We start from the raw sequence: 16843 nt of genomic DNA on the forward strand, positions 1-16843 counted from the left end.
GCTGAAGACGACCTGTTCTCTCAAGCATTAAAATCTGTCCCACAACCTCCATCGTTCCACTCTGACAGGAGGGCAGCTGAGAGGCAGCTTCTGCAGCAGGATGATGCACACCAGGACTGCGCAGGTGCAGATGAGGGCAGAAATTTCACCATGACAAGTGTCTCCCCATGTCCTTGTCACTCTATAGGAGCAGGTCATGATCTCTGTTCTCACAAGCGCCATTGGGAAGGGAACCTTTCCAATTCCAAGGCAAAAACTGACTATGAAACAGAACAGCATGAAGGCAGCTACAACAAAGTTCTGCTTCCAGAAAACACTTGTGGGCAAACAAGATCATCTGCCTAATTGATGCAGGCGATGTATTTATGAGATACTGAAGATGAAGGACTTTTTGCCCTTATTAAAAAAAAAAAACAAAACCAAAAAACAACAAAACCAAACACAACACACACAGAGGTGGGTAAAACCAATAATGGAATTTCTCATCCTGCTTGCCTTTTCCCTCCCTCTCCCTAAATCAGACCTGCATTTTCCTTTAAAAAAAGTAAAAATACAAATATAAAGATACATTAGATTATCCTACTGTCCAGTAAACGTCTTATAGGCAATATTTATGCAGGAAAAATACATCAAGCCCTTCCTTTGACAAAAATTAAGCACCCCAAAGTTCATTCTGTACTAAGGAATGCCTCTTCTTCTGCTGTTGGTTTAAATTACTCCATTCGCCACTCCAACTGCATTCAAATAGTGATTCGAATATGCATTATTTATCTTCAAATATCTAATCGTAACTGTAGACTAATGCTGAAAAAAAAATCCTAGCAAGAATGCTGTGCCATTGAAAAGCTGAAAACAGTGTTTCAAGAGAAGGCAAGCTAATCTTTCTGTTTACTTTGTAAATAATCCATTAGCTAAACTTCTATTTTAGGCTGGATGCTTGATGCTTAACACTTAAAAGTCCAAATACCCTTCATAACCCTTGTAACACAGAAGAAACCTGTAAAATGCCTTTGGTGCATCAGCTTATCATTGTATCAATGTTTTAAAAGAAACTCACTAGTACTCTAGGAAGTGTAAGTGGGCTTGTTTGTGTTGTTTTAATACTCCAAGTGTCATTTCATTCTTTAAAGGGGTTAGAACAGAGGAGGGGGAAAGGGGAGGAAGTCTTACTTAATTTGTTGCATATGTCCCAATGTGTTATACAACTAAGTGTATTATACCAGAAAACTAAAGCAGTCTATGCGGCAGCAAACTCTGTGTAACTCAAAATAGGAGAATAATCTGGCCACAAGCAAGTAAAAAAATTCAGTGAAACTTCCTTTCATATTATATATACACACACACTTTACAAGCTACACCGAGTGTCCTTTCATATTCCGAAAGAAATACATTGTAGACACCAAACATACTGTACTTTTACTTAAAGGCTTCATCAAACCATATGTGCAGACACTTGAGAAGACGAGAGTGTTAAGCTTCCTAGGGTCCTAGAGTCAAAGAAATTCTGCTGCCCCCCACTGCTAAGTAAGTGCACTCCTTCCACGGGGGGCAACATCTGCCGATCCGTCATGGTTCCACTTGGCGAGGACCCCAAGAAACTTCCTTGGGAAGAAACGATTTTCTCAGGACTGGCAGCCAGTTTAGGGGATGTAGAAAAGTTATATCCATAGAGTGCACAGGGACTGTGCAGTCTAAACGTGTTGTAGGAGCCTTGGTGGGTTTGATTAGTGGTAAAGGCATTGCTGGATGGGGATGGCATGATGTACTGGAGCTGTGGAGACATCCCTGAAATCTGCATAGATAAGCCAGTCTGCGGGCAGCTGAATGCATCCCCGTCATTGCCACTCATAGACATATTCACAGTTGTGCTACTCGACACACCAACATAGGAGGGAGTCCTCGGGGGTGCAAACGTCTCACTGGTTTGGTTTGTGAGCCTGTTGTAAGTTTCAGCCAAAGAAGTGCTGTATCTGTTCAGGGTCAAGCCTGAGCGGGCACAAGCTGTGTAGTCAGCCGGAGCAAGGCTACAGAGCTGGCTAGTGTTGGGACTGAGGTGGAAGGCTGGAGATGAGCAAGGGGAACCCGGTAAAAGGTGAGGGTGGGTAGATGGCACTCCACTGCCAGATCCCTGGAGTAAAGTAGAGGAACCTGCATTTCCTGGAAGAGAATGTTACAGTGTAAGAAGCGTGTTGGGAAAGGTTCACTTCCCAGGTGACAGATCAAGACCTTTGCCTTTTATAACAACCCTTGACATGAAACACGACTCACATTCAATCAAAAAATATTGTACACACATGGAGGGGTGAGAGGAGATGGGGTGCATGGCACATGCATATTTTTAAAGAAACAACCTGGCCAAGAAAGAGAACAGAAATTACACTTTTGCAACCATCGCTCGATACTAACAGCTCCTGCCCAAAATATTAATTACTCTTTGACATTGGAAGGAAATAGTATGGCAATTAAGATGTAGCCAAGTGAGTACCACACTTCAAGATGAAGAATTTTTGTGTTGTTTATGGCCTTGCTACACCCTGGAGTGCATTTCAGGCACTATCACTGTCAGAGCACCAGCGAAGGAACACGCTGCTTAGCTCAACCTCCCACAGTTCAACAGCTTCAGGAAAGTTCACAACTTCAGAGCAGAACTTCAGAACAAAAAGCTTCTGACTTCAAATGAAAAATACTTGAGAACAAAACTTCAGAGCAACTTTAGGAAAAGCGTAGGCTGAGGACTGTGCAGAGCTGCTTCATTTCTTGAGCAGGTAGGTGGAGGTTTAGCTTTGCAGCAAGCTGTTCGCAAACCGTTCATTTACTAATATCAGAACTTTGTATCAGATGATACCATGACAAATACCAGTGCTGAATGCTCCTGAAAACACATTGCTTGCTACAGGTGAAGCCTTTTCTCAGGACTGAAAGTTTCCCAACTGCAAGAAACACTTCCTTTTCTTAGAAGATTTTATCTACCAAAAAAAACGAGCTCAGAAAACTAATTTGGGCCTTTCACAGTCTCCAAGGCAGAAGGCACTTAACAAGGAAGACTCTCCAGTTTGTGAACCACATTAACAATCAGACAGCTTGATGCTGCAGAGATACACACTGTTAGCACGTTTTCATGATACGTGAGCTAGTAAAAAGAAAAACAGTACTTATTATTCTCCTGATCTATGTCAACACCATCTTCAGATGGTCACTTCCAGCATTAAACAGGACAAATTTCTAAGGGGGTCTTTCAGCAATTCTCTAAAGCACCCTACTGTCCAAGGTATAGGTAATTAAACATTTTGCAAGGATCCTATTTCCCATCCTCTGAACATCAACAGCAACTTCAACAAGCTCCCTAACATCAGGCAACAGCACAAATGGAAGCAGGAAGTTCATGGCAGCAGTTGCCCTACCCTCAGACAGTGCAGCTACGTACAAATAGGGCAATACAGCTGGTCTGTCTCCTAGGTGGATTAACTTCACAGTGAGTTGCTTTTCAGTCTAACAAGCTATTCAGGTCTGATGCAGACTTCTCATTACAGGCCTTTTTTTGAGGATTGTCTCACTCTGATGCTCCGTTCGTCTTGGCACAAAAACTTCCTTGTAACTGCCCACATCAAGCACTGATGCTCAAGATTTCTCAAAGGAGTAGGCTAAGGAGAAGTTGACAACAGTGATTTCTGTGTATTATCTTATTTTCTGGATTTTTGTTCTGAAGATGTTTACTGACTTTGCAATACACTATTATCAAGAAAGCAGGTAAGATGGTTGTAAATCTGGTGACAGGAAACGTGAAGAACCAGGAATGTCTGATTTAGCTGGGAAAAGGCAGAAAGGTTTTCTATATGCACTGGGGTACTCTGGCAATAAAGGATTTCAGAAAAGAGGTCAGACATTCCCCTCTCTGTCCAAACAGGCCATTTAAATATCTCTCTCCTTCACAGCACTACCTGTATGATGGGGAAAGTGGAAACCAAGAGGTTACAAACTGGGGAGCGTTAAAAAGCAAAATGGAGAGGAGGTCTATTTTTAAAAGCTCTAGGATGCAGCTAAAGTTTGCTTGGACTTTACCAAACAATTTTTAGGTCTTTAAGAATCAAGAAGGCTTTCCAAGAAAGAAACCCAATTAAGCTTGCTACTATTTACTTATTACTTAAGAGGACATTTTTTCTCTCATTCTGTTTTCCTTTTCTCTTAAACACACAAGTAACTCCTACATTGGAGTCTGGATGTGTAAAACAGAAGTAATCTATAAATCATCTTTACTTTGTGTATCTAGCCACAGCATAACATTACAGAATTGGTTATTCCATCCTCAAATAACTGGTGTTCTCCTCTACAGGTGATCTGATTTATCTTTAAAACCTAGTATTTTTATTGCCTCAGCGGTTAAGTTAGCATTAGTTTTGTACCTTAAAATAACTCACGAGAGGTGATAGTCTGCTCTGGGGTTCGCTGGCTGCTTTTTCACTTACCCAGACTTTTGTAAAGCATAATGGGCAAAGCTTTATCTTAATGCATTTTTGTTTTGAAAGAATATGAAGATGACAGTTACCTTGCTTGGGTATCCCAGGTATATCTTCAAAGGTCAGTGTTCTCAGTGAAGGTCTCCAGAAGGCATAAGACTCTACCAAAGCTTCCAGTCCCATTCTGTTTAGAACAAGAACATCACGGCATCATGAAAACAAACTGTATTACATCAGGTGTCCCTGGATACTTTACCTCAGAAACACTGGTAACATTTCAGGATTATTTTGAAGTTTATTTTGATTTTTAGAAAAGAGCTTTACGTTCTTATCCATGAGATCACTGTGATCTGCAGCCACCAGGCTGGCAGCAGGCAAAGAGTTTTCCAATTGCCCTAGTCTGGCTCTCTATTTCAACAGTTTTTACCTTTTTGGGAGGGTTTTTTGAGCAGGGAGAGTTGGCTAAAATGATGTTCGATGTTTTCCTAGTATGACATTTCCTTAAGAGCAACTGCTCTAACTGCCAGAGGGATGATCTCCTTTTTCTGCCTGGAACAAATGTGATCCACTGACAACTTCTATTAAAACAGGATTCTCAGTCATTACCAATGAGTGGGAAAATCACACAACATGAGCAAGGCATGGGTGTACAGCTCTTTTGCTTCTAAAATGTATAAAGCAATGTTGTGTCTTGGTTACTCTGTGCCTTTAGAAACTAAAAATCTTCTGTCATTTTCTTTTAAAAGCATTGTGAAAAAACAGAAATAACTGGGGAGATGATCATGGCAGACAGTATTTAGAAGAATTTCTATTTCCTGAAGGTAAAGGCTCATTTGTTTTCTGACATAATTTTATGAATAATGCACCTCAGAGGTATAATTTTGCTGTTATTTTTGGCTGCTGGGTCCCAAAGGCTTGTTAAGTGTCAGCATCAGGCACACACCAAATACAAGTGCTTCCCTTCGAGCAGCAGCACTCTGTAAACTCGAATTATGCAAATAGCCCAATCTGAAACTACCAATGTGTTCTTCTGATACCACTTCTTTCCCAATGCATCACAAATGTATGTCAGGAAACATTTATAAAGTATTTATTAGCTGAACCTGGACTAAAAAGATAGCCTTCATTTTCTGCAGTAATGGTGAATTTTCATTTCTAGTTAAAGTGGAGATAAAAGCTACCTCCTGGAGGAGTGTAGCCAAGGCGATAATTTATACAAGATGCCTTCGAACAATTTCCACATTTTATCACCACCCTAATTTATGCTATCAAATGGCCAAGTTTATTTAAGAAAACAGTTATGTTTTTCCTGAAGTATTTAAAGGGAAAAATTCTGGTCCTTTCCCGAGTAAAAGTTTTTATAGGGTCAAACTTAAGGCCTTGACTGAAGAATGAAACTATTCTCAGCACATAAATTCTGTTGCACTTTGCAAATGCACAGGGAATGCTTTTAAAAGGTGAAGCTACTGATTTCTGTAAAATAGCCTGTGGGACTGAACAGAAATGATCTGAAAGATCATTTAAGATCATTTAAGATGAATTAAACAGAACTAGTGCATGCCGCAGTGCAGAGTAAGGTATCTGCCATAATTAAAACAACGTTAAAAAGTCAGATATAATGGTATCACAGTTATTCCAGTTTTGTTGCAGACTGAAATGCCTCGGTAGTAAATACACCAGCTAGAACAACGAAGAAAACAGAATCTTAACGTTTAATTTCAATATTTTGTAATAGAATAAAATAATAATCAACTGAGTAAAACCAGTAATTTAAATTTAAAAATGAATTCTTCTCAACAATTAAAACTCCTAGTTGCATTCCCAAACACGTGTATTCAGTATCACAGAGACTATCAAAGAAAACAGCAATAGTGGCTGTAGTAAACCAATGCCAATTTGCAATGGACAAGAGTTTGCAGTCATTTCCGTAACCAGTGTGTCTGTAATATATTTCAGAACTGGCTTTAGATGAGGTCTTAATGCTTTTAGTGTAACAGACGCTGGCCCTTCCTACAGGACTGGATGCCTAATCCATTGTCTTTCAATTAAAATATCCTGCTTTTTTTCTAGTGCCCAAACCAAACTTATTCCTAGCAGATAAACAAAAAACCCTCTCTGGACATCCTTGCTAGAAGACAAAATCTTAGAGAGCAGCAAATGCAGAGTGCAAGCTGAAAAGATACTTACAGTGAATTCCTGTAAATCTTTATAACTACCCTACCCCTTCTATAACTGTTCATTTTCTGAAAAACTACTCTCATTTGCTGTCCAGTCTCAGCATTTATATAGCTCGGGTAGAAGCACAAAACAAGCTTTAATGCTGCAGTCTCTGCTAAAAGAGAAGATCATTAAAGCAGCTACCAAAAGATACTCTCTGAGCATTCCTACCAGCACACAGTCTGCTCCTTTTTCTGCAAGGCTAGGTCATAAATATAGCAGCTGTAGACACCAAACATGATGTGGTCACTGGAACTGATGTATAATATGTACCACAATTAAATGCTGCTTTTTTTAGCCAAAATGATTTAACATACAATTCATAACAAGCTTAAGTATTTTGCATTAAACAGTCTTTGGATAAAATACCTCATCAGTGCTGCCAGCAGGGACTAGACCCAAGTCTCCACTTTGCACTACTCAGATTCCCCATTGCTATTTTGAAAGATTCATGGATCAAGACAGACCAAGCAATTAATCAATCCAACTACAACAGAAGAGGTGGAAACCAGGCTTGTTTGAAGGTCATCTACAGCCTAGTAGGAAAGGCATTCACCTAGGAAGTGGATTTAAAACTCCTTAGGCTAAGGAGGTACTTGAACACAGATGCCCCAGCTTCTAGGCGAGGGTAGTGAACATAAGGTTACTGCATGAGGGGACTTGGTTTCTCCCCCTTGAAAAGAAAACAAACCATTCATTCATATTAAATGCCACTTACATGCAAAACAACCTGGGCTTATAGTTTGACATTGGTATCTCCAGTTTCTCTCTCCAGCCAAGAGAAAGATGAGATTTCAGAAGCAGCCTGAAATCACAGACCTGAGCATGCATTAATTCCATTTACAGCCTTCATGGCATGCTGCCGCTACCACCGAAACACATGAGTCAAGCCCAGTGCCAACCCCTTCTTGGCGCAGATGGTCAGAGGAGTAGGAGCAGGAATCCACCACAAAGAACATTACCAGGAAGCCTAACTTCCTCAGAGTCTGAGTCCTCAGACTGTTATGTCTGTAAACACAGGCATTCCCTCAACCAGCCTTCACAAACCAACTCTGTCAGCAGTAACAAGCCCACCTCCTTCCCCAACACCTACCTATTACGTCCCGAATCTCTAAAGCCTTTGGCAAATGGATTCCTATCAATCTTCAGACGAGTTATCTGTGAATATGATTAGAGACATTATTACGTGCAAATTCAGCTACATAATACACAAAATTACTCTCCTGACAGAATTAAGCTGACAGTGCAGTAGAAACACCTTGACATTTGCATGGTTTAAGATGATTGTCCCGAAAAACAGCAGAAAAAGGGCCAGCCCTCCCATCATTATTTCTGCAAATCCCCAGAGAAACTAAATAGGTATTTAATGCTATCAAATGGCAGTTTGGAATTCTCAAGAAAAATCTTCTGGCAAATGTCATTCTTCATATAAGAGAGTACACTGCCTAACTGCAATAAAGTTATATTAAATTTCATTTCTGTACTGGTCAAGAAGGAAATCTGAAAGAGAGATTATCTCTAGGCTATTATCCTCCACAAAAAAAAAAAAACCAACAAATCAGCAACACCTCCCCCCAACACTTGTAATTTATTTAAATAAATGAGATAGGTGCCAAATAATACTTCAGTATCTACATGGCTCTGTTCTCTTTGTAAAGATAGCACATTTCCTAAAATACAGCTGCAATTACTTCCACAAAATTAGTAAGATGTTACAACACTAAGGTGTGACTATGTATGTTAATACTTAAACAAGAGGTAATAAGGGACAAAGACTGGAGTGATACAACCTGTAGCTTACTTTTGACTTTGAATCTGTGTGGACCCAGGTAAATTGCAGTTAAAAAATATGCTGAATGCAGCTAATGACAATGACTGCAACTTTCTTTAGACCTCAGCTTTTCTGTTAAGGTCCTAGGAGTTTTTAAATCACTGGACTCAGGAACAAAAGAGCTTTAAAGATTCTATCCAGACATGTAGCTACACTTAAAGGCACAAAAAACACCTTTGAAAATTAGACTGTTCTTCACCTTGTGTTTTAATACTGTATTTATAATTGAGACACTATGAACTATGTTTATGTATTAGACTCTGTGATCCCCGCAAATTTTTACAGGCAGCATCTAGCCCAGAGGTCCTGAAGCTATAGCCTCCAGGCACTGCTAAAATACTACTAGTGAAAGCTACTTACAATACAAGAAGTGTTTAGACAATGCTTTTAAATAAGGGTTATAATAAACGGATCCACTTTTCTCTTACCAAGCATCTCTCACTTTTTACCTCTTACTTCCCTGGTCTACTCTGAAAAGCCTGTAAAGCGTTAAGCAGAAAGTCCAAGTTACCTGTTGATTTTGGTATGCTGTGACAGTAGTGAAAACTGTCTCTGGAAAGGAGAAGGCTTTCACCCCTTCTCCTGAAGGGATAGGCTTGATGGGGGACAGATCATCTCCACAGTCTTTTCGGATGACGTGGACACGAGGCTGATATTTATGCATAGAGTGAAGGATAATCTATGTGGTCATTAAAGGAAAAAGATAACATTTATTAGAAAGGGCACCCTGCTGTTTCAGGACTAATAGCTTTTTGGAACAGGTTATGGTATGTGTTTACCATGCCACTTACTGGAAATCAAATGTTTTCTTTAACCTCTGAAGGTTCTTATTACAGTAGTCTAATCCCTGTGCATTTATGCTATTGCCTACCCTAAGCATTTAAAAATTACGACTCAAGAGGTCCAAATTCAGAGACTGGCTCAATTGAAACTGGCTCAAAGGGAAAAAAATCAGGAGTGAAGTCCTGATCCCACTGGAATTAGTAAAGTTTTGTCACTGTTTTCCACTGGAGCCTGGATTAGATATAACAGGATTAACAGCAGCAGCATTTGCTTTTTGTTTTCAGAACCTTCAGGATGTGCTTGGAGCAATTTTTTTCTTGATATCCCAATGAGATATCCTGGAAACATCTCCTGTTTTGAACACAAGCTGAGACTCTTACACTCTGAAGACACACAAACCTGGAGTAATATAATACTGAAATCCAAAACTCTAAAGTGTTAATAACCCTAGATTTATAATACAAACAATGAATATCAATACACAAACTCTTCCCAGCATACAAAAACTCAATTAAGAATAAACTATAAATGAGAAACATATGAATTCACAGTGCATAAAATTATACACAAAAATACCTCTTGGTATTGCTCCCAAATTTTAGATGAGATTTAAAATACAGAACTGTTTCCTCTATTTTACTTCACTTCAGCTAACCACTACTAAAATAGAAGACTTCAAGGAAAAATAATAATTGGAAGCTCCACTATTATTGTTGGAAGGCCTGAGAAATTAGTAACTTGATAAATAAATAATCTATGGCTACTGGCCTCTGGAACCACTAATCAACATTCAGGAGAAGTTTTTTAATTTCCTGCTCCTCGAGTAGCTTCAGAATGTGCATGTACTCAGGCACTCATCAGAGTCCCTGTGCCAGACACTGGAAGTCCATTCATCCAAATGACACAGAGGACATTACATTCATTTGGATAAACTAGAGTTTGGCTAGGTTAATACAGTTGGTCCTGGCCAGATGACATGACCCCAGTTTGGGTAAGCCAAGTTTCTGGATAATCATGGAGTTTATTAGCCTGTAAGTAAGGTTTTGACAATGACATCACAGGCTCCAATTAATTTGCTCAGGGAGTGCCCTAAGGATGTTCTCATATGAAGCCTTTTCCCAGTTTCTGAAATCCTGTACAGAGCAAGATTTTTATCATGCAAATGTGTATTCCCTTTTACAACACTCCTTTCAGTTCTCCGCTGGCAAAGATCTACAAAATGAAAATGCAGAGAGGACAGCACATTCCTGACGCTGTTTCCTGTGAACACCCAGTGATACCAGGGGAGATACTGGTGGAAGAGGAGGAAAAATTATCAAGGAAAGCTCTGTTCCACTGTTCAAACCCACCGCTATTCTGTGCCTTGCCATTTGCCTGGGTGCCACTGAGCATGCCACGTTCTGCTCCCAGACGGATTATGTCACTCCATCAGCTCTGCAGTGCAAACTACCACTTGCCTACACGGCGGACTTAACTGTACACAATGATAACCCGGGCAGCTATAAACAACTCTGCTCATGTATCAGAACAAGTGAAGTCACAGCAGCAGAGACATGAACACCTCCCAGTCCTCGTCTGGGTGGCTATTACAGCTAAACTGATCCTTGTCATCTCCTAAGAGCAACCTGGCTTGCCTCTGTGCTGCACTGGCGTGGCTTCCTGCACTGACACACTGCTAGACGACTAGCAGATCCATACCAAGAATTTTTTGCTTCTTGATGTTGTACCTTGTCTTGTACAATGGGATCTTTGTTAATGATCAGGACTCTGAATTCTAAATAAGTAATACATAACCGTAGAGCCCTGGTGAATTGAAGAGCAACACTATGAAGATAGGACATAAAAGGAGAGGGAGATGCAACACCCTGTCCAAAAACTGTTCAGCTCTATTATTCTAAGCATCACCTAGAGCTATTATGAAGAAAAAGCTAAGGAAAAGGAGATTCTGGCTTTTCATTCTGCAGTGCTTGCATGTTTCACAACACAAATGAGATCGAACAGTTTACCTGCAGAAGTAGCAACTTCCCCCTTTTACCGTTAAAAGCCAACAACAGAAAAGCCCCAACAAGTCCCCACCAAACACCAAACATAAACTGGAATTAGTTTCAACTCACAGCTAAAGAGCCTGCCTCTCTCTACAAATCCCTCACATGATGAGACCAAAACATTTGTTGGGGAAATAAACCTCTCCAGCCAAAAGTAAAATTACACTTTGACCACAGCAGCAGTCAAGACATCATTACCGAATGGAAGACACAGCTAGGCAGCAGAGCAATGCAACATCCTGGCAGAGCAAAGGCAGCCAAAGCACCTGCGGACACACAAAGGTGGGATCGCCTTTGAAGCACAGCTTTTCAGAGATGCAGCTGTGATGAGACCTCAGAGCTCACCATGAGCTTGGGCACTGCCGTGGCGCTACCACCACAGCCAGAACAAGTGAGAGCCCAATACTCTTTCATGGAGGAGATGCCAATCCCCTGGCAGCTCAGCAGTTCATGGACTACACAGTCCCCTCCCCACAACCAGCCTGATCCTCACCTCGACACTGTTTTTGCCCCAAATCCTCCTTCATCCTCCCTTGCAAAGCCCATGCATTCCTGCTTTCTGCAGTTAGGGGAGTGTGTAGGGCTGAGAAGCACAGATTCCCTCTTCATAAAAGACAAAAACTGCAAGTGCAAATGCTGATGTTTCCCAGCTTTTCATTGTGACAAGAACATATAACTAGCCATTGACTGTAAGCAGAGCTCGCTACTTGGAGCCAAGTCTGGGCAGAGTAACAGTCCGCCTCTGCTTCCAGCCTCACCCCACTTTCAAATGGGAAAAAAACCCATACCCAACCACCAAGGAACAATTAACAGGCTAACAGCCTCATTTTCACTAAAAGTTAAAAGATGTTCCACTGCACCAAAAAATACTCAGTTGAAAAGCATGGAAAATAGCATCAAAAATATTGACTTTTCCTCTCTGCTGAAATTCAGATTAAAAACTGCATCAAAACAGAAGAATCAGCCAGCTCTAACCAGCCGGAGGGAAAGACTGCTTTTACAATGCAGCACTTACTCCACAGATGAGAGGGGGATGAGAGACATTCACAGAGAGCACCCAGACCATTCACTTAGTGTCAACTGCAAAATGCAGGTTTACTTTTCCTCACCATCAGAACTCAGATGAAAGAGACAAATGCTACAGTATGTGTCTTAATGCCTTCATAAGCACACAATCTTTCCAAAGCAGGGAAATCACCCTGGGACTTCCTTTTGAGATCAAACACACACAAGGAAAACATATCCTTACAAAATTTGCTTGATCTCCTCAGCCTGCAAGTGGAACCCATGTATCAGAGAGTGTCCTACGTGCAGATGTACTCCAAAATCTCTCCACAGAACAGCTCTCTAAAATAACGTCGTCACAAACTCCCACTCAAAACACTGATGAAAATAGCAGCAGGCAGCAAGGAGCCCGGAAAGCATTCGAGCAGTGAAACAAGTCATCTTAGAGATGGCTGATCCCCTTTCACAAGAAGCTAATCCCAGGGCAATGCAGCGCAAGGGGAGCGGGCTGCCATGGACTACTACCACAGTATAAATACTGCACAGAAATACTACCTTAGCGTCTGTTTGCAAATACTGTCCCTATTCCCATGGACATGGGTCACTTTTCTGACCGATTCTGAAAGTTAGTACTCTGGAATAGAATGACAGAATAGGTAAAAGGGCTCTGGGTTGATCTCATGTGAGCTCCCTACCTCAGCGCCTGTAAGATCAAAACCTAGCCCTGGGGTTTTAACACAAAAACTCTGCAAAACCTTACACATTTGAGGAGCACAGGAAGAATAAAGAAACTGTTTCAACATGGATTAAAGCCTCAGAACCAGACAGCACGGAAAGCACACCCAAAGAACAACTTCTAAAGCCCTTACAGGAGGAGTGATGGCAAAGTGCAGAGACCCCACTGAGGTTTCTCTCAGCCACTTTGCCTAAGAGGGAGAAAAAAACAAAACCAACTTCCTAATAATCTAAAAGATACTCTATCACCCATACAAGGTGGGAGAGTCAGAATACTTGATGTAAAAACTAATATTCGAAGTACAGCCTTGACCCCTTCCCCTTCTAATCCTTCATCCCTCCCCTGGTACCCTCTTGAGAAAAATGGTTCCTTCCTGCTTATGAGAAACAATTGGGGTTTTTTATATTCATCACAAAATATGATTATTCGTTTTCCATTATTGCTAGAGGCATTCAGAGGCTACACAGCTTTTTCAATACAGCATTCCACACTAACATAGCTTTAAAAGAAAAAATGTACCCACTGGAAGAGACACTTTTCTGCTTTCTGCTTTTGCCTTTTCTGGTAATTTTGAATGACATGTTTGCAATTTCCCAGATTTGAGAAATATGAAATTATTTTACAGTCATCCTTCTTTTGTCCTTTTATTTTAATACTTAAATTTCCATTTTAGGGAGGAGGGGCACTGCTGTAGCTCTGAATCAGTTCAATGTGTCTCAAATCACTGTACTAGGGCTTAGCTTCACTAGTTTCCAAATCGAAACACTTAGCTAAAGACCAGAAAATTTATATCCCCCTGTATTATGAATAATGGTGTGCTGTGTACACTACACAGGTTTCGGTTCAGAATAAAAACAAAGCTAAGATCTGGGCTGGAAAAAATACAGTAATACAATTCTCTACATAGCTGAGATTTTATCACAGGGCAGTTTGGGACTGCAAGTGCATGGCTGGACCACAGTAGCCACATACCATCCCTCTGCAACAAGTACAAAAACCAGCTGGCCTGGTCTCTGTTGGAAAAGCAACATTTTACCCGTTTGCATCTGCTTCACTTTTTAAAGCCCTTACAATAGACTCAGGACTCAGAGAAAGCAACTCCCACCCAAGAAGAGTTTGAAATACACAAATGCTGGAGAAACGAAGGGAAGTATGTATGATAACCTTAAGACAAACAGATGCTGCTCCGCAACTGTAATTCTGGAAAGAAGCAGTATAAAATGTCTTTCTTACAAGCCTAAAGAAAAGCACTGCAAACTTAAGGTATGTGAATACCCCCACATTGTTTTTAAGGACAAACACTATAAAATTACGAACAGTGTTACACGAAAGGGAGGCTTCTTATCCCTGTTATCGCATTCACTAGCTCAGTACAGTCTCCTGTACTCCTGCTGCTGTAACATAGAAGTTGTAGCTCCTGCACAATTCGATCAGAGTCTCATGTTAATATCCTCTGCAAACACAAACAGAGAAAAAAAAAAACCATACTTAAACTTGGACTACATATTGACAAAATACATGGCTTAATGACACAGAGTTACAACTGTACTGAAAAATGGATGTAGTATCTTTGTACTCTGTGCCAGGTATGTTTTGTTTCACTCCCTTCCACGAAGGGGAAAGTATCCTCGTTAATAAATCGGGCTATGCTAAGGACAATGGAATCCACATCCTGTCTCAAAACTTGCCTCCAACATCTTAAAACTCTACCACTTGGAGTTTGTTTCTCCTTCTGAAAGTAGGCCAACATTTGCCCTTTATTACAGGATTTTGCAAAATTAAAGACTTCACCCTGACTAAAAACAATTCTCATTTTTTAATTATTTCCTAAGGTGTCGAGTAAAACTATTCTGGGGATTGCTGGAAAGATACTGGCTTACATCTGTCACGTTTCAACAGTTTTGAAGAGAAAAGGAAATATTAACATAACACATTTTGTCACATTAGATAATGTCATAACTAAACAATTTAGAACTTGCAAACAGAACACTCATACTGCATACATCTTCGCCAGTTTTTTCCGAAGTAATGAGCCTCAGCTGTGAAAGGGTCTTGCTTCATAAGGTATGTAATAAATCATTATCAGAGTGAACCCAGCTCCCATGTTGTTCGTTTTTGACTGCAATTATTAACACCTCATGGGATTTCACACAAATGTTTAGGTTAAGAAAATAGTTAAGTGTATTTTTATTCACATGAAGTTATTACACACTACTAATGTTTCTTCTAGCCACTTGTGAATTTAAGCATCCTTTTTGATCGGAGCAGAAGTTGCAAGTAATACATTCGGTGGGAAAACATGAGAGCAATTCTGCCCCTTCGTATTAGGCACTTTACCCTTGTAAATTCTTACTCTGCAGAAGGAGTTCTGTTTTTGAGGGGGAGTAAAACAGCAGGGTCTAATAAGCAGTTAATTATCGGAGCAGAAAGTAAGCAGATTTTAGATCTGGATGGTAAAGTTACAAAACAGCTTTGAAAAGTCAAGCCTACTTCTGGCACTCTGAAGCTGTACGTCAGAGTCAGGGCTGAGGGATGCACCTACATATAATACTGTATACAAGAGAAAGTACTCACATGCCCTTGATCATCCAGCTCATTATTGGTAAGCTTCAGTTTGTCAAAGCTGATCACTTGTCTCATCCACGTCTCCCCGGAGGCAGGTGAATCAGGGTGAATATAAACACGAGGTGGTACCGGGGAGTCAGCGTTACCAGCCACCATCCACTTGGAGCTATGATAAACATACCTATAAAAAGAAAACAAATACCTGTAACCACAAAACTCAAAATAATTTAGCAGACCCATTCAGTATTAATCAATTAGGGCCTATTCATACAGCAAAAACCCAGCAACTAAAAAAAAACATGAAAGGACAATAACAGTTTTGGCTTGTTGGGTTTTTTTTTTTTTTTGTTTCAAGACATTTTGTTCTGGTATCTGCAAAAGTAAGGCTAAAACCCGTGCTCTGATCTGACCTTAGTCTTCTTCTTGAGATCAGGAACAGTCTTAACACTATGAATGATCCACACTGAGCTTTAAGCTGGTGAAGTTCATTGATTGCTACAGCTCTGCTCTGAATAGGCACCAGCAAACAGGGAAGAATCTGATCCTTCATTTATCAACTAAGAGTAGTAATTCCATATTTGGCAGATTTAACATGTTGAGTCTAATAGAAAAGTCTACAAATGAGCTATTGAAGGGAAAGAACATTAAGATTGAAAAAATAATGAAACTATGTCAAACTGTGCTCTCACTAGTTCTGCAAGACTATATTAATTGTCTCAGATAGTACTGCGGAAAGGCTTAAAAATGAAAAAAACACAGCCCATATTTCAATTGATAGGCCAACGCTGACAAAGTAATTTTCTAGTAAAAATAGTGCCTGCTTTAGGTAGAAAACTTATTTTGAAGGCAAATATTCAAATGGACAATTTAAAAAGCACTAATTGAAAACTTCAAGGCATTTTTTTCAAGTACAGTAAAATTTCAGTACTTCAGCTATATTTTTTAATAAAACAAGACTGACTTTACCAGATCATATGTTCATACAATTCAGTTCCTTATTAGAAAAAGACAAACAACATCATTGGAAATGAAAACAAAACGATCAAATACATGCATTACTCCACACAATTTATATCGAGCTGTAAAACTAAGATGTGGAATGGTGGTGAAATTCTCTCCTGGAGACAAATTCACAACCCAAGATCACACAGTCAACTGATGTAACATTTTTCATTTATTTTATACTTGTGGGTTTATACTAAACGCA

At 40.1% G+C, this 16843-nt stretch overlaps 1 protein-coding gene across 1 annotated transcript in view; it reads right to left on the minus strand.

Moving 5' to 3' along the window:
- Nucleotides 1–1329: 1329 nt before the first annotated feature.
- TBX18 (T-box 18) overlaps nt 1330–16843 on the minus strand; it is a 19010-nt gene continuing 3496 nt past the window's right edge. Inside the window, exons 3-7 of the mRNA XM_010011436.1 lie at nt 15646–15817; nt 9014–9181; nt 7765–7829; nt 4544–4638; nt 1330–2157 (exon numbers count right to left, since the gene is read on the minus strand). Of these exons, the coding sequence (XP_010009738.1) occupies nt 1433–2157; nt 4544–4638; nt 7765–7829; nt 9014–9181; nt 15646–15817 (1225 nt within the window). The 3' untranslated portion in view covers nt 1330–1432. The remainder of the gene's footprint in view (nt 2158–4543; nt 4639–7764; nt 7830–9013; nt 9182–15645; nt 15818–16843) is intronic.

This window comes from Nestor notabilis, unplaced genomic scaffold (assembly GCF_000696875.1).
Source record: "Nestor notabilis isolate BGI_N333 unplaced genomic scaffold, ASM69687v1 scaffold12460, whole genome shotgun sequence".
NCBI classification, from domain to species: Eukaryota; Metazoa; Chordata; class Aves; order Psittaciformes; family Psittacidae; genus Nestor; species Nestor notabilis.